General features: G+C 55.6%; 2 protein-coding genes across 3 annotated transcripts; one reads left to right on the top strand and one right to left on the bottom strand.

Annotated features, from left to right (window-relative positions):
* Nucleotides 1–32: 32 nt before the first annotated feature.
* CUNH11orf94 (chromosome unknown C11orf94 homolog) lies at nucleotides 33–1,618 on the top strand. 2 transcript variants are annotated; one of them, XM_027641918.1, is made up of 4 exons: nucleotides 33–111; nucleotides 325–398; nucleotides 513–684; nucleotides 1,391–1,618. In XM_027641918.1, the coding sequence occupies exons 1-3, from the start codon at nucleotides 44–46 to the stop codon at nucleotides 647–649; spliced, it is 279 nt and encodes a 92-aa protein (XP_027497719.1). In that variant the 5' UTR covers nucleotides 33–43; the 3' UTR covers nucleotides 650–684; nucleotides 1,391–1,618. The 2 variants fall into 2 exon arrangements, with proteins under 2 accessions (XP_027497719.1, XP_027497720.1); XM_027641919.1 differs by having other exon boundaries at nucleotides 85–161.
* Nucleotides 868–26,650, bottom strand: MAPK8IP1 (mitogen-activated protein kinase 8 interacting protein 1). The gene is made up of 12 exons (XM_027641912.1): nucleotides 26,528–26,650; nucleotides 18,829–18,934; nucleotides 10,982–11,215; nucleotides 7,230–7,311; nucleotides 5,805–6,677; nucleotides 5,078–5,153; nucleotides 4,470–4,642; nucleotides 4,070–4,179; nucleotides 3,812–3,931; nucleotides 2,706–2,776; nucleotides 2,328–2,426; nucleotides 868–1,890 (listed from the first exon to the last, which is right to left on the bottom strand). Exons 1-12 carry the CDS (start codon nucleotides 26,611–26,613, stop codon nucleotides 1,818–1,820), a joined length of 2,103 nt encoding a protein of 700 aa, XP_027497713.1. The 5' UTR covers nucleotides 26,614–26,650; the 3' UTR covers nucleotides 868–1,817.
* Nucleotides 26,651–27,157: the final 507 nt, after the last annotated feature.

Here is a 27,157-nt window from a genome sequence, read left to right as displayed (position 1 = left end):
TGTGACCTCACTGCAGAACTGGTGGAACCTCTCAGTGTGCACCATGCTGCACTGGCTTCTGCTGCTCGCCCTGCTGCTGGGGTCTGCCCTCCCACAGCCTGTGCACCAGAGGTGATGGCATTTCCCTTCTCCTACTCCTTCAAGCCCTGGTACCTGCAGAGGTACCCCAGGGCTCCTGATTGTGGGTCTGACACTTGTGGCACTAAGAGCTTTAGAGCTGACCAGGCTGGGTGGAAGAGAAGCAGCACATGGGAACTCTTGTGCCAGCCTGTGTAAGTGCTGTAGGACCTCAGCTCACTCCTGCCCCTGCGTTTTCCTCTGTAGGGTCAGCTACTCGGTCCCTGAGGACTTCTCTGCTCCCTTGGAGCTTCCGCAGAAGCACTTTGGCTTGGTGGATGGTACAGTGCTCTCTTTGTCCCTCTGAACCTCCTTTCCATGCACTCACCCCTCCAGGTGGGCAGTTGTCCCTAATCCCAGGTGCAGCTGGGCCAGCAGCTCTGCTCTGCCCACAGATTACGGCATCAAACCCAAGCAGCCACGCTTCCCAACCCGGGCGGCCCGGGAGCGGCCGGCGGTGCTGCGCAGAGCTGGCAAAAGCAAGCGCGATGGTCTTGACTTGCTGGAGTACTACGATGATGCCCAGCTGTGAGCCAGTGTGTCCCCGTGCCCACCACAGCCCCACAGGTGAGGGCTGGAGCAATAACCCCCAGAGGTCCCTCCTGATCATCATACGATCTCTGGCCTCCAGGGATTGCAGCCAGGGCTCTTGGACCAAACCTGAGAAGCTCCAGCTTCTTTTGGGGTCCCAAGGGAAGGAATGAGCCAGGGCCCAAACCCACTGAAGAGGGACACAAACGGCACAGTAGCTCCGTTCCATGAACCATCATATTTAATAGTTGTTGCCACCACAGCAGATCCAGCTGAAGCACAGAGACCGCTTGCTGCAGGGACTGGGAGAGCTCTGCTACCTCCCTGGTGCTTTGCACAGCTCCCTGCAGGCTTTAGCCCTTCCCTGCCCTGCTTTGGGCAGGCACCCAGCTCTGTGCAGGGGCTGAGCCCCACTGCCCTGGGGTGCTCCAGCCCTGCCCCTGCCTCTGTCACCTGCAGCTGGGGGAAGAGGGGAAAAGGGCAGAGAAAGGCTTCCCTCCCGAGGGTATAGTTACTGCAGGGAGGTATGGGGGCATTTTTCTCTCTCCCCAGGGCATGGATACAAGAAGGAAGGGATGGGGACGGAGGCAGGAGAAAGCTGTCTCATCTCATTCTGGCTCTGGCAGAGGAGATTCTGGGGCTCCCTCTGCCATCCCTGCCCAGCAGCCATGTCCCCAGGGCCCAGCAGGGAGGTGATCCCTTCTCCCAGCAGGAGCCAATATGTGGGTCTTGTTTTCTGTAGCTGCTGTGTCATCATACTGCAAGAGATTGACTCTGCCACTGCAATTAAAAGTCACCCCAGATGGATGTGATGGGAAGCTGTGCCATGGTCACAAGGAGGAGATGCTGTCACCCCAGCCTGCAGCTGGAAAGGGCAGGAGCATGCTACTGCCCCCCCAACTGCTCACAAGCAGGGCACCCAGCAGGTGCTTCTCCAATAGAATAAACTAAGAGTATTTTGTACAATAAACACAATTTGTCCAGCCCTCCCCCCTCCCATCCCCCCAGCCCGAGGAAGGGGAGTCACAAAAAGAGGCGGTGCTCCGTGCCCCGGGGAGCCCTGCCCGGGCCGCTCCTCCTCCAGGCTCAAAGCAGCTCTTGTCCATGCACGACACGGGGAAGGGGCGAGACTGCAGCCCTGGCTGTGCAGGAGGTGCCTGTGCCAGCCCCTACTCCAGGTAGATGTCCTCCGTGGGGCACGTGTACTCCACATACTCCTTGTAGAATTGCTGAAAAGCCCTCCTGCAACAACAGCACCAGGCAAAGCTGAGCAGCATCCTCCCCACAAGGCAATTACAGATACCCACTTCCATCCTCATCCTAACACCCTACCCTGTGCAGATTGACCCTCCAGCCCCCTGGTCCCTGGCCCCTCCTGCATTCACCCCCAGAGCTGCCATCAGAGCTGCAGGGTCTCCATCCTTGCTCTGATTCCCTGCACAGTGCATGACTTTAAGACATCTGCCTGTAAAGCCCTGCACTGGGACTTGTTCCAGTGCTGTCAGGAATATGATGCCCATAGCCCTGTCAATCCTGGCTCTCACCCCAAGCCTCTCATTCAAAAGAAGAGGTGCCAGCCAGGTCCAAGCCCCACGCATATGGGGAGATGGAATTCAGCCTGGCTGCCTTGTTCCTCCTGCCCTTTGTGAAATAGCCTTCCCTGCCCAGCCAGGACTCACCCTACAGATTCCGCCAGTGGCTTCGTGGACTCCTCCGAGACGAAGACATGACAGGCAAATCTGTGGTCAGCAGGATGCTTGGTGATGAACCCAAAATATCTGAGGGCAGAGAGAGCAGGTGTGACTGAACCAGCAGATCAGCAGGCATAGTACCCCAGCATCCCTGAGGTGTACCCACCCTTAAGACATAGGGGTTTGGAAACTGCAGCCAATCCCCCTGGTGGCCACCAGATGCCACAGCCCATGCCCAGAGCTGGGATGTAATGCCCATCCAAAGGTGCTAGGAAACCTTCTCTTTCCTTCCTAGCCCAGTCTTTGCTACTCTCAGTGAGCAGGAAGGCAGCAAAGCCTCTGCATCGCTGCTTCTTTGTTACTCACTTGTTGTTCTTTGGATGGTACCCACAAAAGGAAATGTTCTTCAGCTGGAAAAAATGGCTACACTTGTTTACCTGGGGGGGAGAAAGAGAAGAACTGTCAAAATTTCCCTCTCATGCCCCTATGGGGCAGCTGGTCTCTGGAAACGTGCACTTGGAGACTGAGGAGTGAAATTAATTGGAGCCTGATCCTGGGCTGCTGTCAGTAGCAGTTTCAGGATTGCCCCAAGCACCCGCACAAAGAGAGCTTTTCCAGGCCTGCTGGCTCCCACTCCAGCTGCCTCTACTGCCAGTAGTTCCTGTAGGGTCTCCCTAGAGGCCTTGAGTTAGACTGTACTCAGGCTAGAGTCAGTGCTGCTGTTCACCAGCATACACGGCCCTTTTTCCTTGCTAAACAGGCTCTCAGAGACACCAGCAGATAGTAGGTGAATGGACAACTTAGAACTAAAACAGGTAATTCAAGTGTAGGTATCCAAGGGGGCCCAACCAGAAATGAAAACTTATTTATACAAGTCTAAAGTGCAACTAAATTGATAGCATCCTCTAGATACAGGCAAGACTTATCTAGAAAGAGGTAGAAGCCCCAGCCCAGCTCTGTCACAGCACTCAGAGACATGAACTACTCCTATCCTACAGCTGTAGGGGAGGTTTCCCAACAGCTTGCTGCAAAGCCCTCACTTGCCTCTGCTCAGCATCTAAACCAGCTTCACTAGGCTACTTATGCAGAATGCTAATCAGCAGCCTGCCCTAGCCAGATAAAGAGATTACAGGGCAGATCTGGAGGACACCACTCAAAATAGTAGCAGAAAGGTTTAAAAGCAGCTGACAGATTACTGGGTACAGCTCAGCTTGCAGCATCCTAGCACAGCGACGTGCTTGGCAGCTGAAAGGGCATCAGCTGGCAGTACGGCCCAGAGCTGGGACCTTGTGAGGCATGGGGGACCCTGACGGTGGGCCTAAAACCCTGATGATGGTGTTTCTCACACCCTCAGATGTGGGATGGAGACCCTCAATTTTCATATGCAAACATGACCTATAGCACAGGGGCCACGACCCAGCTCAGAGCAGCCATCAGGGAAGGGATGAGACGAGCTGGGAGCAGGGCACTACCTTGCTGTGTTCCTTGGAGTCGTCAGCTTTCACAGCAATCTTGACCCCACGCACACTGATCTCCAGGACACAGCTGGAGGGTGGGTTAAAGTGCACAGTGAGGCGGCGCGTGGTGGCAATCTGAGGAAGACAGAGAGACAAAGCCCTGGGACTTGTGAGCAGTGCTGAAGGCTCACCCCTTCCCTTCCCCACTAAGGCTCTGCCCTGCTGCGACAAGGAGCAGGCGCTCCTGCTCCCGAGGATGGTGTGGGACACTACCTTCTGCATGGCCGCGCAGAGCACGTCATTGCCCTTGTGATAGGGAACCTGCACCGAGCCAAGGAACTTCACCCGAAACTGGTCCACCCAGTCACTGCTCTTGGCCAGAGCTGGAAGAGAGAGCACATGGCAGGGATCATCTCTAATGACCAGGTGTGTGGGCTGAGCTCCACCTCCCCTTTCCAACTTCCAACACCTGCATGTTTCCCTGCCCAGGGAACGCTTCCTGCAACACTAGGTACCAACACCCAGCATCACAGCAGAAGCTGCCCATCACTCCCTGCTGGGTGCCCAGCTTGGTCCTCCCCTGCTAGCCCTGCTCAACACCAGCCACTGCTCAGTGGAGAGGACGTGAACACAAGATAGGGACATGAGCAGACTGCATGCAGAGACTTGGTACCTGTTACATGGTCTGGGTCCTTGGTGACTTCAATAGCGTAGTAGGCAGGAAAAATACCCCGATCACCTGTGCGCATGTTGTAGGCCTCATACCAGTAATCTTCCGCCTGCACCTCCACCAGCAAGGGATCATCCACCTCCAGCTCCAGCTCATCCGCATGGCGAGGCACAAACCTGGGTAGAGAGGCACTAGCAGCTGGCCAGCAAACAGTGCTGGTGGCCTTCTCAAGTGCACACTGCCGGGGCACCCACCACCACCCCAGGCAGGTAGCACCCTCATAGATGTAATGAGCCACCAGCACCCAAGATGCTAAATAAAGCATTGGAGCAGATTTAGGTTCAAAAGGTGGCAGCATCCTGGCACCTAAGGCAAGGGTATCCCCTATTGCAACCTCCCATGCTGCTCCCCAGAGGTCTCAAGTGCCCCTGGAGGGCTTGCCCATTGCATGGGCAAATGTTGCTCCTTGGCAGGGCATGAGCTACAGGCACTGGTTTGTTCCCCAGGGAACGCACTGGAAACACTGGGGCTTGTGCTAGTCCCACCTTGGTGGGAAAGCAGCACCAGCTTTCCCCTGCAAGAGGCTGGGGACACTGTGCCTGCAAGCTCACCTAAAGACGGCGCGGTGAGTCTGCTCCTGCTCCTCCCCGTTGATCATGCAGGAGAACAACCCGAAGGACTCGGCACCTGCGGATGAAGGCAGAGGAGGACATCTCAGCATTGAGGGCTCAGCATTGCAGCCAGGGGAAGGACATGGGCCGGGCAGGCTGCTGAAACTCCTGCGGAATGGCTCAGCCAAAGCCACACAATGCCACAGGAGAGGGAGGTATGGCTAGAGCTGCCACATTGGTGCTCATCAGTCCCCGTGGGCAAGATGACCTCCCTGCACCACCTCACACAGTTGTGACAGCTGGTGTCACCCGCTGTGTGGGACAAGCCACACCACGAGAAGCCCTACCTGCCAGGGCATGCCACCAGCCCTGGTGCTCTCCTAGGCTTGGGGACAAGGGTAGCACACCAGGAGGCTGCTCCCTCCAAGCCACACCAGGAGCCTCCCCCTCAGCTCTCTATGGCCATACCTTGGGCAAGCCAAATAAACAGCCTGGAACACCTACCACCGCTCCAACCTAAAGCTCACAAGGCTTTTCCAAGCCCCTCTCCCCCCTGCCTCACAGACCACCAGGGACAAAGCCACAAGCCACAACAAGTAGAGCTGGGGCTCATGTCTGCTGGTGGCTTCCCACCTCCTGAGTGTGTCCTCAGCCTTGTACCAGGGATGGGCAGGGCTGCCCAGGGAGGCAGCCACCAGCCCATCTCCCCCTGGTGTCCAGAACTCACTGGAGGAGCGTGCCCGTCCACTCATGAAGACATTGAGGAACTTCTTGGAGAAGTGGATGTCCGCCTCAGGGGTGGAGTCCTCAGAGAGGCAGACTGAGTCGCGCTTTAGCGCATCCTCCTCGTATTCCTCGCCGATGGCTGACTCATAGGGTGAGGAGATGCAGTTGTCATAGACTGTGGCCGAGTCACTCTCGTCGCTGTAGCCCGAGTAGCACTGCTTGAGGCTGACCAGCTCCAGCTGCACATTCTCATCCACTACCAGTGTGTATTTGACAGAGTCGTAGGAGAGGGCACTTGTGTCTGAACTCACTGAAGCTCTCTGAAGGTTGTGCCCTGGCCGGGAGCCACCACTCCCACCACCACAAGAGGCCCTGGGCAGGTTTGTCTTGTCAGGGGAGGACATGTAGTCCAGCACCTCGTCCTCCTCACTGATGGAGGGGTTAGTTTTCCCTGCCAGGGCTGAACAGCTGGAGGTGTCAATATCAGAACTGATGGACATGCGGTTCTCACTGGACTGAGACAGGAACGGCTTGTCAGTGTCCAGGGGGTCCGAGTTCTTCTGCACAGGCGTCAGGTAGATCTCCTCTGTGGCCTCCAGCCTCACGTCTGTCTGGTAGCGGATGCGGTCCCGGTGGGCCTCGGGGCCCCTCGTCACCACCACCACGCTGGCACCGTGTGGTGGGGCCCGGCTGGTGGCCTGATGCTTCTCTGGCAGCCGGGACGAGGCAACGCAGGCTGGTGCCATCTGGGTGGCTGCTGTGCGCCGGCATGGGCTCTCCGTGGATGTACCCCGGTCTTTGGTGGAGGTTGTGCTGTTTTGGTGATTGACCTCATCACTCAGGCAAACGTGGTCATGGGGAGGGGTCTGCTCACCTGTAGGGAGAGGAGAGTAGCACTGACAGCCCTGCAGAGGGTGATGCTCCCTATCATGGAAGGTGTCCAGGGATGCCGCCCAGACTCATAGAATCATTTAGGTTGGAAAAGACCTCTAATTCTTGAGTCCCAACTGTTAACCCAGCACTGTCAAGTCCACCACTAAACCGTATCTCTGAGCATCACATATACATGATTGCGAACACTTGTAGGGACAGTGATTCCACCATTTCCCGGGGAGCCTGTTCCAATGCTTAATTGACCTTTCAGTGACGAAATCTTTCCTAATATCCAATCCAAACCTCCCCTGGTGCAATTTGAGGCCATTTCCTCTTGTCCTATTGCTTGTTACTTGGGAGAAGAGACTGGTACCCTCCTCACTACAACCTTCTTTCAGGGAACTGTAGAAAGCAAGACTCAAGATGGACATGCACCCTGTATTCATGTGGGATGTTTTTTCCAACCACCTCCTCCAGCACCACTTGCCTCAGGCTCCTGAGCACCATGAAAGGGTGCAAGGAGCTGACCCTCTCCAACAGCCTGAGAACTCACCCGTTTTCAGAGGGGACGATGACCGGGACACCCGCTCCTGCCAACTGTGCTTTTTCCCCAGAGAGTTGTTATTCAGAGTGTCCTGAGGAGAAGAACAAAGCTGCTTTATAGCCCAAACAGTAAACATTGTGTGGCACGGCAGCGGCACCCATCTCCCCCTGGGTCCACAGCACACTGCTCAGCTTCCCTCTCAGCTGGGCATGCTGGGACATGTGATGCCCAGGGAGAAACCCTGCAAGTCCCACATCTCACCATGCTACTGCTGTGAGAGCTGGTATGGTGGCCAAAGCAAGTTGGGCAAGGAGCCAGCTGGGCTGCATTCATCCACCCTGGGGATAGTCGGCTGCAAGAGCCCACAGCTGGAGAGTTCAAGGACAAAGAGTCAAGACCCGAGCCTGCCTGGATGTTTTGCTCCCATCCTGCTGGCCCTGTTTACCTTTAGACCACCACAATGAAATCCCAAGGGCCAGGCATTGTGCTGATGCCCAGCTGGGAGCCAGCTACTAGATAGACTAATGTCTTCCACTGAAGACATCCATATTGGCTGTATATAGGGGTATACACAGATATGTATGTATGTATACAAATCTCTACATTCACACGCACACATATATGCAGTTCACTAGCAGACATCAATCCTGATCAGCTGAAGAGGAGGGGCACGATCGGGCCACCTGTACTCCCCGTGCTTGGGTGAGTTTCTGTAGGTGCTGTGCCCTGCCTGCCCAGCCCTGGGTGGCCAGCCACGCATGTGCACACCTGTGTGTGCACAACAGAACACATGTTCAGCTTCACTGTGAGACCCAGAGACCATAAGCCACCAAGTCCCCTCCAATAAGGACTCTCCTGCAGATTGGGGACGAGTCCTTCCTGCCCACCTCAGAAGGATGTGACATCCCATCTGCTGCAGCCCCAGCCTCCATCCTCTCCTCCATTCCCAAGTTCTCCGTGGTCACACATTCCCAGCCCCTCCTGTGGGGCACTGGGTGTTTCTGCCCCAGCTGCAGCAGCGGCATTTTCCATGTTGTTAGTTTTTGCTCAAGCACTAAGCCCCACTGGGACTCCCTGGATTTTCTCATGGCCTTATCACCAGCCCGCAGCTGTTACCAGCAGCACAGGAGCTGCCGCATCCTTTACTTTGTTTCCCCACCAACATGAAGGAAGCCTTTGCCCCAAAATTCCATTATGTCACACACTGCTGAACCATGTCTGCCAGACCCCTGCCTTCAAGTGGAGAGTTGAGAGACTCTCTCCACAGGGCTTCAGTGACCTCCCAGTGTGACCTCCACGAGTTCTTCCTGTGCCAAGGTAAATAACAGCACACCCCGCTTGCCTTTCCCAGGGACACGATGGGCTGGGATGCAGGCCAGGCAAGCTGTCACAGTGACAGCCTCTGCGTGCAAAGTGCCACGGGGCCAGCACACACAAGCCAGCCTGGCTGCCTACAGTGGGACAGGAGGCAACAATGCAGCATGCAGATCCCACCAAGCCCACCCATCCCACAGGGCCAGAGCACTCTGGGGTCTGTAATGCCAAGCCAGGGTAGATAGTCATTCTCAAGGTCTTAGATGATGAACTTAGCCAGTCACAACAACTGTTTCTTCCCCTTTGGGAAGCTGGGGATATTTCTCTCACCATTTCCAGGCCACCTGTCTGGGATGATGATCACAGAGAGCTCAGCAACAACTGTGATATCACTAGGCTGGATCCTGGCCCCACAAGCAGAAGCAGGAGCAAAGGGTGGGATGATGCCCTGCTTTGTGAACACCCTGTCAGACAAAGTGCCTGGTGTCCCAACTGGGCAGGAGGGTCTCACAAAAGTGGAAGCAGATTTCAGGCTGACTGCCAAGGAATGCCCTGTGCTCTGTCCTCTCCTTGGGAGCAGGGAAAAACTGCCTCTGGCTAGAGGTAGGCATCCAGAACAGCAACTCCAAGCACCTTACAGCCAGCCTCTCACTAGATGCTACCAAAAGCACTGTCCTCCCTGGCCAGCCATGCCCCAGTCCTGTGCACCCACTCCCGCTGGCTCCAGGCTCCTGTTGCCAGCTGCAGCAAAGACTTTTTCTCCCATTCCCCACGTCCTAAGCTCAGCTGTGCCCGTGGCTCTTAGTGAGCCCCACAGCCTCTACCATCCCGTTGCGAAGCGATCATCAGCTCCCCCTCCCCAGCCTACTATCTCTGCAACTCCCTCCACCCCAATCCCTCCTCCCTCCCCACTGGTCTTCTGCCACCCCTGGACACTGTTTGGGACCGACTGAGGGGGCCCTGCTGTTCCCCACCCCTCCAGCTGACTGTGGCTGCCATGTGCCACCTGCTCCTCAGGGTCCCTGCATAGAGTGGGACAAGGCTGCTGCTTTCCTCTTGTCCATTATGCTCACTGGGGCTCCCCCGCCTCCCCAGCCCTGCAGCCTTTGTCCCCGGTGCCAGCTGCCTGTGGGCGCCCATCCTTGGCTCTCTGCCTTCTTCCTCCTCCTCTCACCCGCGGCCTCAGGCAGTGAGCTGGCATCAGCTGCTGGTGCTAGGCTGGTGACACCCAGCTCCGACTACTCCCCATCTGTCACACACAGGGACACCTGCCTCTCGCTTCATGCTCCTTGGCTGAACGTCACCACGATGAAAATCCTCCTACTTGGCAGAAGGTAGAGCTGAACGCAGGAGGGTGACAAGAATAGCCCTGCACGTCGCATACTTTGCGTGGGTTCATGAAATCTGCAGGAGGGACAGGGCAAAGGGACTCCGGCCACTGCTCGGTGGGTCAGCATGTGGGGAACCAAAACACTGCCCACCCCAGGGGTGATAGCAATACCATGGCTGTGGGGATAGGCAGTCTTGGGTAAATCATCCATCATCGCATACAAAATCTAAGCACGAGCGAGACAACAGTACCCCCTTGTCCTCCTGGCCACCATTTTAGGCGTTGCTTTTCTGTCTCTCAAATTTTGCACTGGGCGCTGACATTAATGCTTCTCTTGCCAGGCACTGCTGCTCAGAAGAGGTCATCAAGTTCCCATTGTCAGGCTTGGGGCAGCCGGTGGCACCATCCTGCCCTGGGGCTGGCGCTGCCCCAACCCCAGGGTGCTGGATCTCGGCCGGCTGTTGGTGCCAGCCCGTGGCGGGGTGCCCCGTCCTGCGATGGCTCATTCACGCGTTCCATACGCCATGCCTCGTTTGCTCTCCATCCCATCCCACGGGGGCCCTTCCCAGCTCCCACCCTGCCTCTGCCCCAGGGCTCTCTGCCAGGACACATGGGCCCTGTTGGGGGCACAGCTCAGTCCCGACACGATTCCTTGCCTATTTCCTCTCCATCTCGGCAGCAGGCATGGAAAAGGGACCTACCGGGCCCTAAGCCCGCCCAACCACACCCGCTGAGCTCAGTGCCGGGATGCTCGGTGGTGTGCGGGGGCGGCCCGGCAGGGCGTGATCAGGCTCTCGGGACCCCCGGGCCCATAGACTGCTCCCTCTGGCTCTGCAGCGGGGCCGAACCTGCGCTGTGCCCGGCTCGGGGACGCAGGCGGCGATGAGAAGGAACTCCCGGGTTGCGGGGGCGGCCGCTCCGCCGAGCATCGCGGGGACGGGCGGCGGAGCCTCTCCCCGCCACCCCTCCAGCCGAGCCCGGCCGAGCCCCGCCATCTCCTTCCATCCCCCTCTCCCTCCGTCCCTCCCTCCGAGACAAAAGACCCCGGCGGACGGCGGGAGCACCCCTCCTACTCCCCCGCACCCCTCCACCCGTTCGCCCCCCATCCCCGCCTTACCTGGCTGCGAGGCACCTGCGGGAAGAGGTTGAGGGTTGTGGGTCGCTTCGGCCTGTAGACATCGGTGGTCCCGGCCGGGGGGTCCTTCGGCAGCGGCTCGGGCGCCGTCTGCTCCTCGGCCGGCGCGTCCCCCGCCGCGTCGATGAGGTCGAGCTGGAGCATCTCGGCTTGCAGCCGGCTGGCCTCGCCGCCGCCCGCCGCCCGGGCCCCGCCGCCCGCCCGGCTCACATGGCCCTGCCGGGATTAGCGCCCGCGATCAGACCACGGGGCGGGCGGGCCGGGCCTCGGCCGCCGCGCCTCCTGCCGGGGCCGGGAAGGGGGGGCCGGCGCCGGGGCCGCCGCATCGGCACCCGCGGCCGCTGCCTTTTAAAGGGGCAGCGATGTTATTCCCGAGGCCGGGGAGACCCGCGCCCCCTCCCCGCCTCCAGGCGCAGGCAGCACCCTCCTGCTGCCTGCACCCCCGCGGCACCTCATCCCCGGCTGTTGCCTGTCTGTAGGTACGTGCAGCCGTCACTTAACCGCGATGCGCACAAAAGTGCACACCCAGGTTTCATTCAACATAATAGGGACAATTTTACTGTGAGAACAGCCATTCAACAGAACAACCTCCCCGGGGAAGTGGTAGGGTCCCTGTCGCTGGAGGTTTCCAATACACAATTGGACAGGGTGCTAGATAGTCTCTCCCTTTCTCATACAAGGTTTGGCCAGGTGACCTTTTGAGGTCCTTTCAAGCCTGGGCTGCACTATGATTCTCCCATCCAAGGCAGACTGTGCCCTTTCTCGGTTCCTGTCCTGACAGCTGGGACATATACAAGCATGTGATAATTCTTATTAGAGGTTTGGGTCAACCCTGCCTGGAGCAGGTCACCTGGGGTCTTGCCCATCATACCTGAATATTCTCACAGACAGAACACACCATTGCATTGTGTACTGGTGCCATGTGCTGCACTACTACTACTTCCAATACTACCTTTTTTCTCTGGGGTTGAAATTTTCACTGCACACCTCTGAGAGGATCAGGCTCCTTCTTCCCTGTAATGCCCACCAGGCAGCTGGAACCAGGAATTCCATTCCCCTTGTCTTACTCACATAGAACAAGCCTTCTCTTACCCACCCTGCATTTACACATATTGGGACCCAAAACTGTGCAGAAGGGATGCCTGATGAGTGGGCTCTCCAATCACTTGCTAGTGGTGGCTGTGCTCTGGCTCAGGACAGCTCCACTCTAGGAGCAGGGTGGCCCCCATGGCCTGCGAGGGCTGTGAGGAGCAGGTGCCCCATTGTGCCACCTGGGCTGGGCCCCAGTGCTGAGCCACCACACACCTTGTAGCTGTGTTGCTGGGCAAAGAGGCACCAATGTCCTCCCGCAGCTGCACATGTTTAAAGGTCAGTGGTTTCCTTCCCAAACGTCCTTCCTTGCATTAACTGGAGCTTGCATATGCACAGGTTGCTGCAGCCAGCAATAAAGGTGGCAACTTGGCATCAGTGAGTTGAATTCCCTGTGTTATCAGCTGTTTGTGGCAACTGGAAAGCTCATCAGTGAGCAGAGGTGGGGAAGGATGGTTTTTGCAGCCAATGGTATCCGCATCTCCAGCTGCATGGGGGACACCCCTCGAGCCATGGGAGAAGAAACAGACCCAACAGCTCTGGCAGCCCCTCCAAGAGCTCCTGTTACTACCAGCTCCTAAACTGTCAGACAAAAGCCAGCACAGGCAGGGCTCTGCCTGCTGCAGACACAGTATGAACCGTCTCACGGTGGCCATTTCACCCCAGTGTCCTTGTTGCAGTCCTGGAGGTACTGGGTGAGCACCTGGAGAAGCACTGCCACCAATACTTGCCCTCTTGAGGCTTTAAATGTTTAAATCCCTTGTTCTGAGAGTTAGACATCATAACACAAGTTCTGTGTTTCTGTGGCACCAGTTTTCTGTGATAAATCACATGTATTTTAACAAGGAAACTGAGGCATGGGAAAAGAACTGGAAGGAAATTCCAACTGAATAGATTATACCTAGACAAGGTAGGTATATTGGAGTCAGCTGGTGATGTTCAACCTAGACTGCTAATGATGCTGCCTCAGTAATCCTATAGCTGTAGCAATCACTCAGAAAACACAGAGAGAATGGAAAGTCCCAGAAGGATGCAGAAAAGCAAATCAGTACCCATTCTGGAGAAAAGGGCAGCCTAGAATGGATGCAGCACTCCAGGTTCAAAAGCTAGGAGGAAACTACACCACTGCAGATATTTGTTAATGGTCTGTAGCTCAACAAAGTGATTTTGGAACCACACAACAATCCATCCCCTTACCATCTCAGTGAACTCTGCAGTGATCTGCAAAGCCAGAGAAGGGACTAGATGTTGGGAAGCCTTTCTAACTGCAAAGGCACTGCCCTGCCAGAACATGCTGTCTTGGAAGTTCTCTAGGAACAAGTTAATGCCGCCTAAGGTCAGCTTGAGCATGTTCATGCCTCAGCACAGATGAATCAGCAAAGTGTTTTCCCGAAGTCTCTTCACCCTGTGGGAGAGATTAAGGAGTCTGGGAGAGCAGTACCAATGCCCAAATCTTCCAGTGGGATGAAGACAAGATGCACACCTGGACCCCAGTGCAGTCACAGGGATGCTCATGCTTCCTTACATATCCATCTCTAGGACAGATGTGATGCTGGTGTGCTCCTGCTGATGCTACCTCTACCTGCGTGGTGCCATCCCAATGGCAAAATATCCCAGTGTCCAGCAACTGGCTTCTCTGATGGTCCCAATGCTGTGGCCCCAGGGGGCTGGAGCAGCATGAACCCTGGTGGAATCAAGAGGTGCTGGGAGCACCAGTCTAGCTAGGGGAATCACCTGCATTGGGAGCTGCTGCCAACCCTGGGAAGCTACTTGCTTCCCTAGGAATGAAAGTCTCTTGCAAGAGGAGTGGGGTGGTACACAAGATGTTGCTTGAGTGATCAAAGGCTCTTCCCTGCTCCCCCACTCCTGCAGCCTTAGCTGTCAGAGGAGGAGTGACAAAATCTTCATCTGGAAAAAACATTTTGTGAGCATGAGGAAGTGAAGATGACTTGTTGGGCAGAGAGGACAACCATGCCCCCTTTCCCTACCACCACCTGTGACTACTTTGCTCTTCAAAGTGCCAGGAGAAACCTCTCTGCTCGCAGCCTGGCACAGCCACAGCTGGCCATGGATCACAGGGACAGCTTCACGGGATAGCCTCTGAAAAGCTGCCTGGAGTAAGCAGCTGCCTTGCTGCTGCATCCTTTGCTCCCAGCCCATGCATCTGGCTCCCCGCTGGTCCCTAGATCAGCAGGTTGCAGGCTCATGGCAGCCGCTTCCCCCTTTGCAGTGGGTCCCACTGGCCTGCTGGGAGTGGCTGCTGTTAGTGACACACTTCAATCAGTGATGCCGAACATCAAGAGAAAGCCCCCGGCATTTCCAGCAGTCTTATTATGCTGAAAAAACAGAACGTTTTGTTTTTAATCTCCACATAACTGTATGAAGATACATGGCTGGTTCAGGCCTTTTCATGCAGACCTCAAAGACTCAGCACAGCCCTGTATCAGCTCTTTTCCCTTTGGACACTTGTTCTTGTGCTCTCAGGTATTTCCAAGAAAGATGTTTCATAATTTTTTCCTTTTCTTTTTCTTTTTTGTTTGTTTATTTGTTTGGGTATTTTTTTCATTCCTGTATTAACCTTTTTCCACAATTCCTGGAATACAAATGAGGCACCAAGCATTTATTAGCCTCTGCTTGTCTGTTTGCTGGGATTCATCTTGCTGAAGCCACAGTTTGTCACCCTGGATTTCCAAGCCACCAAAACAAGGCCAAACCCCAGGCAAAGGTCTGGTGCTTTTGTTGCAACCATCCCTCTCAACACACCCTACTGCTGCCATTGGCTAGACAGACGTGCTATCCCTCATCCTAGAGGTCCCTGCTCCTCCCCAGCTGGCCTCCTGCCCTGGCATTCAACAGCCCAAAGGCAGCTCTACTCCAAAAAGCCCTCTCCTCTTCACTTTTCATTCACCTAGGACTTCTTGTTGAAATTAAGGCTCTTTTCAGCCGTACTTGGGATTATTCCTCATTCTTAGTGCATGGTCTCCTGTCCACGAGGTGTGGTCCTCATCAGTGGGTAGTTCCCTTTTGCACAAACATCAGTCTACGCCTCCTTGCAGTTTCTGTGTGTCTAAGACACTATTTCTGAAGAGATACTAAAATAGCCCACAATGAAGTCATCTTTGTTATTCTGGGACCAAAAATCCCCAAACCCCACCTCTGTTCGGGTGTAGACCTCTGTACCACCTGCCTGTTCCTGCCACAGGGTTTTGCCATCAAACATCTCTGCCCAGACCCCCCACCTCACCAGGGTCACTGATTGTCCCCAGTCACCTTCACAGCCCTTGGGCAGGGCTTGCCTCCTCACTCCTTCTCAGTGCTTTCCTACTTGCCACTGGGTTAATGTGCCTGCCCATCTCTCCAGAGACACTGTTGGGTCAAGAAGTTAGGAGTGGCTGGATGCCTCCAGCCCCATGGTTCCCGGTCGTTCCCAGAGCCTGTTTCCCCCTTCCCCATCGCTCTCTGCTCTGGTGTGATCCAGTGAGCCATTAGCTTGCTTTCACCCCACATCATTGCCAGGCTTTCACCAGCTGCCTGGTAGTGCAGGGCAGTGCAGACCAGGGCCAGCACTCCATCCTAAGTACCACAGGTGCTCTGTGGCACCGGGAGCTTGCCACAGGCAGGGTATCAGCATGGCCACCCTCAAGCCCTGGTCCCAGCACTGGGCTGACTTGCCAAGCCAGTCATCTCCATTCCCACGTGATGCAATTAGCTGGCTGATGTCAGCCGTGGGTCATTACTGATTTGCTGGCTCCCTCACTGCACGCAGACCCGGCCAAGCTGCTCCCTCTGGGCCTGATGCTTTCATCAGGCAGATCCTGCAACCCTGTCGCCCCGAGGTCTCTCTGGATGGCAATCAGGTTGGAAAGCTCCCTGGCTCTCGCCTTCAACATTTAGGATTGAAAAGCCTCTCTCACTGCCATTGTTGTCACCACTTTCAGTTCTGCTCCTTGGGCAATCCTCCGTGTCCCATATAAACCATTTGGACATATTTTTAGCAGGCATTTTTTCCTCAGCATGGTAAGCTTCTTCCTTTGCTGTGTTTATGAATAACTCATTGCTTCCCCTAGAGCAGCCTCACATCCCCCTCCCACCCCAGCAGACTCTAAGTGCATCCAGACACTTGTACAAAGCAGCTTTGAGCTGTCCCCAGGGAAGGCATGGGGCTTGCAGCCAGAGCCCGAGCAAACCCTCTACTGAGGGCCAGGTCTCCATATCGCAGCACAGGATTGCAGAAACTCCTCAGTAAACTGTTTTAAATGGGTGAAACAGATTAGTTTTCCTCCCCTCAAGGAAAAGCTGCAGCAGCTGAGCTGCAAGTCCCCCCCTGCCCCTTACCCTCCCTGCCAAACTTCAGCCAAGGGCTGGCAGCCTGTAGAGAAATAAAAATTTCTGCTCTGAGCCCAGTGGTGCTATCAGCAGTGGGGAACTGGAATGGGTAATGGGAAGTGCCCAGCAACACATGCACAACCTCTGCCTACCTCACCTATTGCAGGCAGGAGGATCTCATGACTGGCTCTCGATGTGGCCATGCCCTCATGGACACTCATGGTTTGTCTTTGGTTTTGCCTCCAGCATTATTGCCTCCTTCCTTCAGCATACACAGCCCATGAGCACAGGCTGTCCCAGGGAAGCCTGGCCATAACATCATGGAGAAGGAGGAGGTTGCAACTGGAGCAGAGATGTGGAGGAGCAGCCCCATCTCTGGGAGCAGCCAAGTTTCTGCTGGAAAGGTAACAAATTAGGCCAGGGAGCACAGCAGGAAACCTTCACCTCCTGGGGATGAGATCTGCCTGTATCATCCTGCCTGCAGTGAGGGATTCCCAACAACGCAAATTCACTTTCTAATTTTAAATCTGCGACAAATTGGTCTGCCTTTCCCCTCCTCACTGGGTCTTCGTTACTTTAGCAGAGGAAACATTTCCTCTGAGGGACAGCATGATTCTCAAACCATTTGGTTGTTCCTTCAGCATTTGCATCTGTTAGCATGAAACACATTGACAAAATGCAGAGTCTCTGTGTTAAGAGGCATTAGTTGTTAGCTTAAAAAAGTAAGTTTTAAGTAGAATGAGTTAGAATGTGATACACAAAGTTATAATACTGTGTGATTTAGTATGTTGTTTGCTTGGCTTTACTTGCTTAACATCAGTAGCTGAATCTGCTGAAGCCTTGAGACACAAGCTGTGAGCTTATACCTAGCGATGTTTTCGGCTGGAACCAAGTTAATTCTCTTCAATTTTCCTAGTAGCTGGTACAGTGCTGTGTTTTGTCTTTAGTATGAGAAGAGTATTGATAACACACTGATGCTGTGATTGTTGCTGAGTAATGTTTATCCTAAGTGTAGGGCTTTTTTTAGTTCCCCATGCTCTTCCAGTGAGCAGGTGCACCAGAAGTGCAAACCAGAAGACAAAAAGACTTCAGCTGTCAGCAGAAGCTGTGACTCCACATGACAAGAACAGTAAATGGCCTGCCTGCACAGACATGGAGAAAGAACCCAGTAAGGTATTAGAAGACCCCAGGCAAAAAAATCACCATTGGACCAAGAGGCATGTGGAGAACACATGAGGGGGGGGGTGCATGAGTCGTAAGGGTATAATTGCCTGGAAATTTCTTTGTTCAATGTCCCTCTCCAGAAACACACAGCTCAAGCTGACCTGCTGCTGTACCACTAAACTATTTATTTTTATAAAACCAATGCCTGGGACTCTGCTGTGGGAAACCTAGAGCTGCACCTGAGGAAGAAGGAATGGGCCTGAGAGTGAGTATGTGGTGACTGAGGGATCAAAAAGGGCACTTGTCAGCTCACTGGAGCTGCCCACTATGAAGGGGCATGGTCCCAGCAGTTAATAGTTTCAGGTAGCATGTGTGATTCCTTGAATGGTGTGAGAATATTCAGGCAGCAGCTTTTCCTTTGACATACTCCATATTTCCAAATCCAATGTAATTATCAGTTTATCTCCATGTTTCTGCCCCCATGGCCTTCTAGGGAAGTTCAAATAATGTTGTGAACCCCATCACAACTGGGCTCTTTTAGGATGGATGGGAGACCCACTTGCAGCACCTGCACGGGCTTCACAGCACCCATCTTTATTCCACCTACTGCCTGCTGGGGTTAGAGACACCTCCTTCATCCCTTTTTCATCAGCCTCCAGGTCTCCTGTCTCCCAAAGACCTGAGAATAGCTCTAGCTAAAGGCAACTAGCCAGCCAGAAAGAACACCCTGGGTGAGCAGAGGATGGTTTTCACCATGTCAGCTCAGCTGCATCTCCAGGTCCAGGGATGCATGTGGGGACAGGAGACACAGCTGTTCAGAACCCTTGGTGCCACCTTGCACATGTCCTTGATTCCTGGGGATGCTCATCAGGTGCCAGGTGCTCACTGGTCATTCCTCTCAAATGGGGAACATGTCCCCAGATGCACCCAAATAATTAGGCTCATCCCTGAGGAACAAACTCAAACCCCTCCAGCACAATGGGAACCAAAAGGCACCAGCTTTGAGATGCTTTTTTGTCCCTTGGGTTTGGCTGGCTCAGAAAGGGTCTGTGCTGTGCTGCAGTGAGGAGAGGGCACTGCTGAGCAGAGGGCACTGCTGAGCAGAGGGGATTGGGCTCGTGGAAATGGACAGCTTAAGGAAGCATTGCTGGCCTGGAGACCTGGTGGTCCTGCATGAGGCTGATGGTCTTGCCAACCCCATGGGCACATTCTGCCCATTCCCCACCCCTCCCCATCCCCGTCGCACTTACCCGGCTGGCCAGGCTCTCCTTGCAGTGCAGGCTGATTCCACACTCATCAGTGATCTCGGAGAGGTCTTCATCCTCAAACTCCTCAAGGCTGATGTCGTGGGTGAGCCTGGAGGGAGTGGAGATGGCACGGTCACCCACTGTGCTGGTGGTGGGCAGGAGGGTGCAGGGCACTAGGCTGCCTTTGGGCTGGGAGCAGCACTGCTACACCAGTAGAGGCTCTCCCAGTCTCTACTGGGAAGAAAGACTGGAAAGGTGACTCCTTCCAGAGGTGGTAGGTCCATCCCTGTCGAGTGGCTGCGTGTTCCATGTTCCATGGCTGTGGGGAGGAAGGAGGAACGTGCCCCAAACCAGTCGCTGCCTGACCAAAGACAGCAGGGACTTGCAGGGAGAGCATGGGACAGGCAGCACAGCCAGCCCTATCCCAGGAGGTTCATTCTGCTCCTGCTGTCCCAGGGAGCCCCTGCGATTGTCCTAGCTGGGCACAGACACCCAACAGGGGAAAGGTCAGGGTTACAGGGAGTGGAAGGGCTTGGAGTCCTGACTGGGTACATCTGCAGGATGGACCTTTCTTGGCCAAGTGACCATATCAAGATCCACAGAACTCGTAAGCACTGCAAACCTCTCAGCCATGGCATGACCAGCCCCTGAGAGGGGGCTGGGAGGGATGTCCCAGTGCAGGTGCCTGCAGTAAGAAAGGACAGCAATTTCCCTCTGCACCAAAATCACTCCCTGGGGTGAATACGGGCATCCCTGTGAATACTGCTGTTGCTGAGCTGACCTGCACGGCTTCAGGGGTTCCTTAGGGCTGTCAGCCCCACAAGCTCTTTACACCCCTTCAAAACATTTACAGAGATATCCTTTTATAGACTGAAAACATGCTGACCAACCCCAGGGAGACAGTGAGGAGCTCCTGGCTTCTGTGCATTAAAACATTTCAGCACGGTAGTACCTCAGTGCTCCTCTCACTTGTTCATTACCATTGGGGTAAATAAAAGAGCTCAGCTCAAAGGTCCTTGGTCAACCAACTCAACCCCTTCAGTTTTGTCTGGAGTGGCCATGGGCACTGCTTTGCTTGTCACCATTTCCATTTGTTCCCAGCTTCTCTGGCTGGGAGATACGTAGGTGAAAGGGCTATGCCAAGCCCATCATCCCTCTCTAGCTTGGCCCTCAGCAGCAAGGAAGGAAGGAGAAGGGTATTTTGTGACCTATAGAGCTCCCACCCTCACTCTAAGCATTGCTTGCACACCTTGGGGTCCCCCCTGCGCTGGCACCAAGCCAGTGCCATGGAGAGGTAACACCTCCCTTGTGCCAGAACCCTGGAGAGAGAAAAGAGCAGGAGAAACCTATGGAGGAAGCAGCATTTTCCCTCTGTTTTTGAGGACCCCACCAGTAGTGGTCTCCTGGGTTGAAGACAGCTGGGAACAGCTATGTCCATGGAGGCACCCCCTGCAAGATGGATCAGGAGCGCAAAAACACAGCCTTCAGCACAGGGTGGGGCAACTGGACCCCTCCTCACCCATGTCCTCCTGCTGCCCATGGGAGGGAGGGAACATGGAACAGGAGGCTCATGATGAGCCTTCAAAGCACAAATTGATTTCTTCTCTGGTTACAAGGGTCACCCGGGTGGGACATCATCCATTGCTAATGCTCAGGGCCTCCACCCACCATGGTGTGGGAGCACAGTGGGCGATGCAGGGTCCCGGTAAGAGGCACAACATTGCCAAGGGGCTGGCAGGGGCTCCCTAGCTCTGCAGGAGCAGCATGAGGGGCTGGCAGTGCCCCCCACTCTGCGATGGGGACAGGCAGCCCTGTCCGAGCTCTCAGGTATGGGGAGATGCTGCACAGGTTCCCAGCACTGGCCCTGCCTGCCGATGCTGAGGTGCAGCAGGATGTGGCCAGATACCTTTGCCGCTCTGGTGCCTGGCTGCCACAGAGTTCCCTGTGCAGCCAGGAAAACTTTGGGCTCGACTGGATGCCAAGTTTGCTCCTGTCCTGTGGCCATCGCTTACAGAGAAGATCGATGCGCCAGGAGCAAGGGGCTGCTCCTCACCCCCTGCATGCCCGCGGGACAGTCCCCCCTCCCTTAGGCCCAGCCAGTCCCCTACCATTTCTCCCACTGATCTTCCAGCCAGCTCTCCTCCTCGGTGCTTGACTCCATTTTCAAAGGCAGCTGCATTGAGGAGGACCCCCCCTTCACTGGGGGACACACTCCTACCCAAAAAAAAACCCCAGGCCTGCTGTGAGGAGGAGTGAGGGAGATGACAGCTGAGCCCTGGGTGCCCAGTGCCTCTCTGCCTGCCCCGTCGCAGTCTGTGGCTGCCAGCGCTGCTCTGTAAGCTCACTGCGCAACCTGGGGAAGCTCATTAAAAATAGATGGAATCAGCTGTCCTGGAGGGGGAAAAAAAAAATAACCTCCCCAGCTGAGCCAGCGCCAAGTCCCTGCACTCTGCTGGGGATGCTGACTGCCTCTGCCTGCCAGCCAGCCAGCCTGGCTCCTGCTCCTGCTCCAGCACCCACTCCCCAGCACCCACAATGGGCACAGGGGATCTGCTTACCCTGTCACAGACACCCCCAACACCCGCCTCCTCCTGCCCTTGCAGCATTGCTGCCCCACACAGCAACGAGAGACAGGAGTGTTTGTCTGGCTTCTCAACAGGTAGAGTGAGGCCACTCATGGATGCAAAGGCCAGAACGTTTCCAGCACAGTGGGACCAGCGTCATGGACAGCTGCACTTCCAAGCTGAGGGAAGCAAGAGGAGCACCTTCGCTGAGGGGCAAACCCAGCCACAGCAGAGCAGTGCTGACAGCACTGTTCCTTCCCTGTCTGCCCCCATCTAACCCCCAGACCCACTCCTGCCTCAGGCAGAACCATCCCTGAGCTTTCCCAGCCTCTAACCCACATTGAGAGCCAGTGAAATACCTGGTGAGCTGCTCTGACAGCTCCCAACTCTCTTCTGCTGCTGAAGGATATAGGGGTTATAAGTGTGTAAGACCCTTCCAAAAGAGTTATGGTTTATTCCACTTAAGAAAGCTTTCCTGCCCAGAAAGAGGCATCTTTCTCAGAAACAGTTTTACATGTTTCTCCTCCGGCATTCCAGAGAAGCTCACTCCCCGGGTAGAAGAGAAGTTCTTGCAGACAAGTCTGAAGGCCCCACAGTGTGGGGGCCAGGGATGATAAAAGCCCAAGAAGAAGAGGAGGTGTATTTTCCTTAGGCCCTGTGCAGTTTGTACCGAGATGTTGTGTTCTTGACTTTTGGAAATAAATTCTCTTAAATCCTGCCTGGTGTTCTGGGGGTACCTGCGTGCATTTAACCCTTACAGGGGTCTTTCCCAGGAGGGGCTGTCAGGTGTTGCTGCCAAACTGTTGACACAGTGGCCTCAGATAATTTTCCATCACCTCCACACCTCTCAGACCCACTTGCTGCCCAGCAGCATGTTGCAGACCATACTTTTTTGGAAAGCTGTTCACTCCTTGCCCCATCAAGATGGAGTCAGAGCTCTAGGAGAGGCACCCACTGTGATTTTGAGATCTGGATAGGGCACACCCTCCCCACCGGCTACAAATACCCCACTCTGACCCATAGCAGGGAGGCACCCCACTGCCACCCATCACAGCACTGCTCTCCTGCCTCTCACCGCCACCCACTCCAGAAGCTTCAAGTGATGGGTGCATCTCCCACCAGCTGCTTGGGACTTGGCTTCACTCCTGGCCAGATTAAGGGGAGTGATGTCCACAGGAGCCCAGCTCACAGGGTGGCCTGGAGTGCTCTGCTGAGCTAACTTATTGCTAGCTCTTTCCCCACCAGTGCCATGCCACTGGTGAATGTCACTCCTGATACTGTGTTCATTGTCTCTCAGCCCCACAGGAACAGCACCCATGACTCCATCTTCCCTATCAGCTTTGCCTGGAGGCACCTCATCTGCTTGAAATCTCATCACTTAATGCAATGAACAAAGAAATCTCTTATCTCTGTATTACTTTCACCCCTTGCTCCTCTCACATGGGTGCTCTGGGACTTCCTAGGAGATACAAGGAAGGCTCTCCGTTACCCGCCCCTCCTCCCTGTGCTGGAAATACCCCTGCCTTTCTCTTTTGCTTCTCAAAGAGGCTAAAAATACCAGCAAAATGAAACAGCTCTGACTCCTCAGCTCCATCACTGGTAGTAAAATTCTGAGCAGGACCCACATGCGTATTTTGGCCAACTTCTGTCACCAGCGGCCATAGAATCACAGGTATATGGGAGGTTATCCCCATCTATGGGGGTGGAAGAGCCTTGCCCCTGCAGAGGTTATGGGTGCTTTCCTGAAGTATGTGCTGAGAGGATGGAGCCCTGCTGTATGCATGAGAACTGATAAATTCAGGATACCTGGGAACTGTGAGCGAGAGTGCACACATGGGTGCATGAGCAGAGGCAAGCGTTACCTGCCCATGGCAGGAGCAGCTTGATCATAGTGCTAGTAACAGCCTTATAATCAAGCCTGGCTGCTGTGCCTCCCTTGACTCTGTGCCTCAACAGGGAAAAGAGGACTTAGAATATTGCCTCCCCACCCCATTGCTGCTGCATGGGATTTCTCACATGGGGATGGCCAGGGCAACATGACATGATGGAGCTGGGGGCTCCAAAAAGCCTGGCTGCCTGTGCTTTGCTCTGATAGTCTGCTATCAGGCAGCACTGTGTGGAAGTCCTGTAACCAGCACCAATGGGAAAAATAGTATTATCCTACTTTTGGATGGCCCCGTGTTTTTTCTTCCATCACAAGAACCACAGAGACTCTTATTCAAACCAAGGAAAGGCACCTCTCTCTCTCCATCAGGGGAAGGCAGCCCTTTTGTCTCCCCTCACAAGACAACAGGTAGGCCCCTTCTGATGCCCAGCTCATTCATTGTCCCCAAACAGGCTCTTCTGACAGCTCCAGATGAGCATGTCCAACACATAAAACAAACCATAGTGCTAGGATTGATTTTTGCCTCAGCCTGAAGGTACTTCTTTGAAATCCCAAGGAAATGAACTTCCCCTAGAGACCTCCCTTCCAAAGGGCTATGATTTCCCACAGGGCTCCCTGAGGAGTGGGGTAGTTCCCACTCTCTCCTGACCTATGCAAATAACTCCCTAAGGGCTTCTTTCCCCAGGAGCCTTCCTATCCAGCAGCTAAGTGGATGCCCTTTTCTTTTATCAGGGAAACCTAAAGAAGACAGAGGAGATCAGTCCCTGACCCCTTCCAGCTACATCAGAGCCACACTCTTGGAGGCAGTGGGGCAGGCAGCATTGTGAGCACTGTGGGGCCCTGCATCCAGCTGCACCCCACTTGTGCAAGTCGTCCCTGCCCCTCTTATGCTGGGTAGAGGGACCCCCAACCCCAGAGAGCCTCCAGAGCTCCTCACAGGAAAGCCTGGCCCAAAGCACTGGCAAAGCTTCATGGCAGGGTGAGGAGCTGCAAACTGGTGTCCTAGAGAAAGACATTGAGAAGCTCCAATGGACATAGCCCCCACTGCAAGGCTTTGTGAGGCTTAAGGACAGCAAGGAGGCTGGATAAGAATAACTTCTTTTTGCAGCCTTCTAAAATGGTGTTGTTCTTGTCACAGTGAGTGGCCCCCTCTGGAGGTCTTCCTGGCTAAAGGAGAGCTCACCTCACTATCCTTCTCCTCCCAATTCTTCTCAGATAACACCAAACAATCCCTGTCAATGAAGACCTGCCAGACCACCATGCCTCTCCTCTTCAGAGCTTCAGGTCATCCTTGCTGGCCAGGATCAAATCCTCTCTCAGTTCAAGCCAACTGATCACCTAATGCTTGTGCCAGTATGTCACCACTCAGGGAACTGAGAGAGCAGGTGTAGGTACCAGAGGACAGAAATCTGAAACACCTTGTCCTGCAGGCAGCAAGCAGGGGTAGAGGGCAGGGCTCACTCAAGACCTCACTGCCAGCCACAGACTGGGCCTTCACCCTCAGTCGCACTCATTGTTTCTGGGTCCAGCTAATCTAGGGGGGACAGCCCCTCACTGAGCCCTGCTGCAGGGATGCAGGACCTGGGACAGGCACAACCCAAGCTGTGACATGTAAATGTTTCACTAGCATGGCTCCCTTCTCACATGACGCTCCCTGCCACAACATCGCCTCTAAACTGCCAGACCTTGCCCCAGGCTCAGAGACATCGCCGCATCTTCTTCCACTTCAAGTCTCACACCCTGAGCTCTGTGCCCAGAGAAGATTTCGCACTCCTGCCTTGATTCCCCATTTTTCCACTCAGGTGCACAGCCTCCTTCACGGAGGTCAATTCTTCCTTAGGGCAGGCTGGCAGCACACTGGGCTCCTTTTTCAAAGGTCTGAGGCACAGCAAGTAGCAGCACCTTGTTCTCCCTCCCAGGGCATCGCTGGTTGCTGGAGAGTGGGAGGGTGCCCAGGGTACAGCCAGTACATCCAGGACAGTGCCAGGTAGTAGGTCCAGTACAGCTTGGCAGCTCAGCCTCCAGCCCCCAGCTCAGTGTCCAAGCCCCTTCTCCATGGTGGATGTTTCCAGAGGCAGCATTTAATAGCTGGGTTTGCAGGGTATACCAGACATATTGCAACAGCTCTCGCAGGCAGCACTGCAATAGGAGGCAGCTGCCAAAGCCCCGGAGCCATTAGTAAGGGGGGTCTGGGAGCAGAGCCCTGTAAGGGTAAATTGCCTGAAAACCACCATAGCTCATCTGCACCTGCCTGCTTCCTCGCAGGGCCCTAGCTTTAGGGGCTGGGCCTGCCAGAGGTAGGCATGAGTTTAGCTGTGGCCCTAAGTGTGGACCAGTCTCTCCTTTCCTTCCCAGAATCTCAGCCCACAAAGCTGCCAGTACCAGTCTCCCCTTCTCAGCAGGCTCCCTGACAGCTCGCCCACAGCACCCCTGGGTGGCAGAGGCAAGCAGAGAGCAATGGCTGACGATGGCATGGCTGTCAGGAGCAGAGAGCCTCCCCCGATGGCAAGCGAACAACATCGGGCACTGCACCTGCAGACAGAGGCAGAGCTCCCTCACCCGCCCAGCACATCCCTGCCCCTGAGCTGCCCTCAGAAGGCAGCAGAGGCTTGAAAGCCCCCAGCCATCCCTGGCCTGGCCCATGCCATTGGAAGTCCCCGTGAGGAGCCTCGTTGGGTTTCAGAGGAGACAAAGCCCCCTGCATCCCAAATCGATGGGAACACTTGGTATTACTAAGAGGATCAATTCTGGCACTCTCCCACCGTCTCACTTGGAGTTCCTGTTTCACAGGGGTGGGAAGGAAGCAGGAGCATCTGGGATTTCCAGGAAAGGGCTAGAAAACGGCTTTCCTAGGGGTGGGGAGAGAGATGAAGAGGTATTTGAAGAGAAGATAGGTAAGGAGGCCGGGGGATGGAGTGTGGAGGGGACACGAGGCCAAGCAGGGGGCTGAGGAGCTGCAGTGGTGCATGTATGGGGTGAGGGCCGACATGGCTTAGGTGGGTGGGCTAAGCAGCCATGGAGGTGCTGGGGTGATGTCTGCGGTGGGGGTTCACCGGTGGCTGGGGTGGGGAAAAGAAGGGATGGTTGGGGTGGGGGGTCGAGGGGATGCTCGGGGAGGGGGTAGAAGCACTGGAGGAGGCGGGGGCCCGGCGCGGCGATGCGGGCGGGGGGGCTGCAGCAGATGGGGAGCGCTGGCCCGAGCAGGGGGCAGGGACAGCTCGCGGGGGTCTGGGGTGGGGAGGGTGGCCAGTACCTGAAATTGGGGGGCGAGGCGAGGTGCAGCCCCAGGAAGGGGGAGGAGGCGGGCGGGGATGCGGCTCCTTTCTCTCGCTCCGCCATTCTGTGGCTCTCTCCATGCAGGCGGAGGGCGGGCAAGAGGGAGGGAGGCAGGGAAGGAGGCAGGGAAGGAGGGATGGAGGGAGGGGGATGCTGGTGGTGCCGGCGGGGAGGGACATACCTGCCGCCGGGGCGGAGGGAGAGGAGGGTGCGGCCCGGAGGCTCCATCCTGCGGCCCCCGGCGGCAGCTGCAGGACAGATGCGGCACAGCTGGAAGGGACACCTCGCACTCCCACCCGAGCCGCTCCGCCCGGGCCTTGGGAAACGCCGGCCCCGGCGGGGCAGATGTGCCTGCAGCTGGACCAGCCCCGAAGGATGTACCCGCAGCTGGAAGCAGCGCCCCCACGGACAGATACGCCACAGGTGGTGGCGGCAGCCTCAGAGCCCCCCGGTGAGGGAGGCAGCCGGGGTCTCCCCCAGGCCTGGAGAAGCAACCTCAGGAGCAGGGCGACTGACCGAGCGGACAGGGAGCAGCCCAGGGTGAGGAGCTGGACACAGAGGACCACTTGCAAGGGGCTCCTCATCAGCGGGGACACGTCCGGAGGCA

The sequence above is a fragment of the Corapipo altera genome, unplaced genomic scaffold (genome assembly GCF_003945725.1).
Source record: "Corapipo altera isolate COAL_440 unplaced genomic scaffold, ASM394572v1 23b, whole genome shotgun sequence".
Classification (NCBI taxonomy): domain Eukaryota; kingdom Metazoa; phylum Chordata; class Aves; order Passeriformes; family Pipridae; genus Corapipo; species Corapipo altera.
Note: the sequence above shows the minus strand (reverse complement) of the source record. Positions and strands in the feature narration are given on the sequence as shown.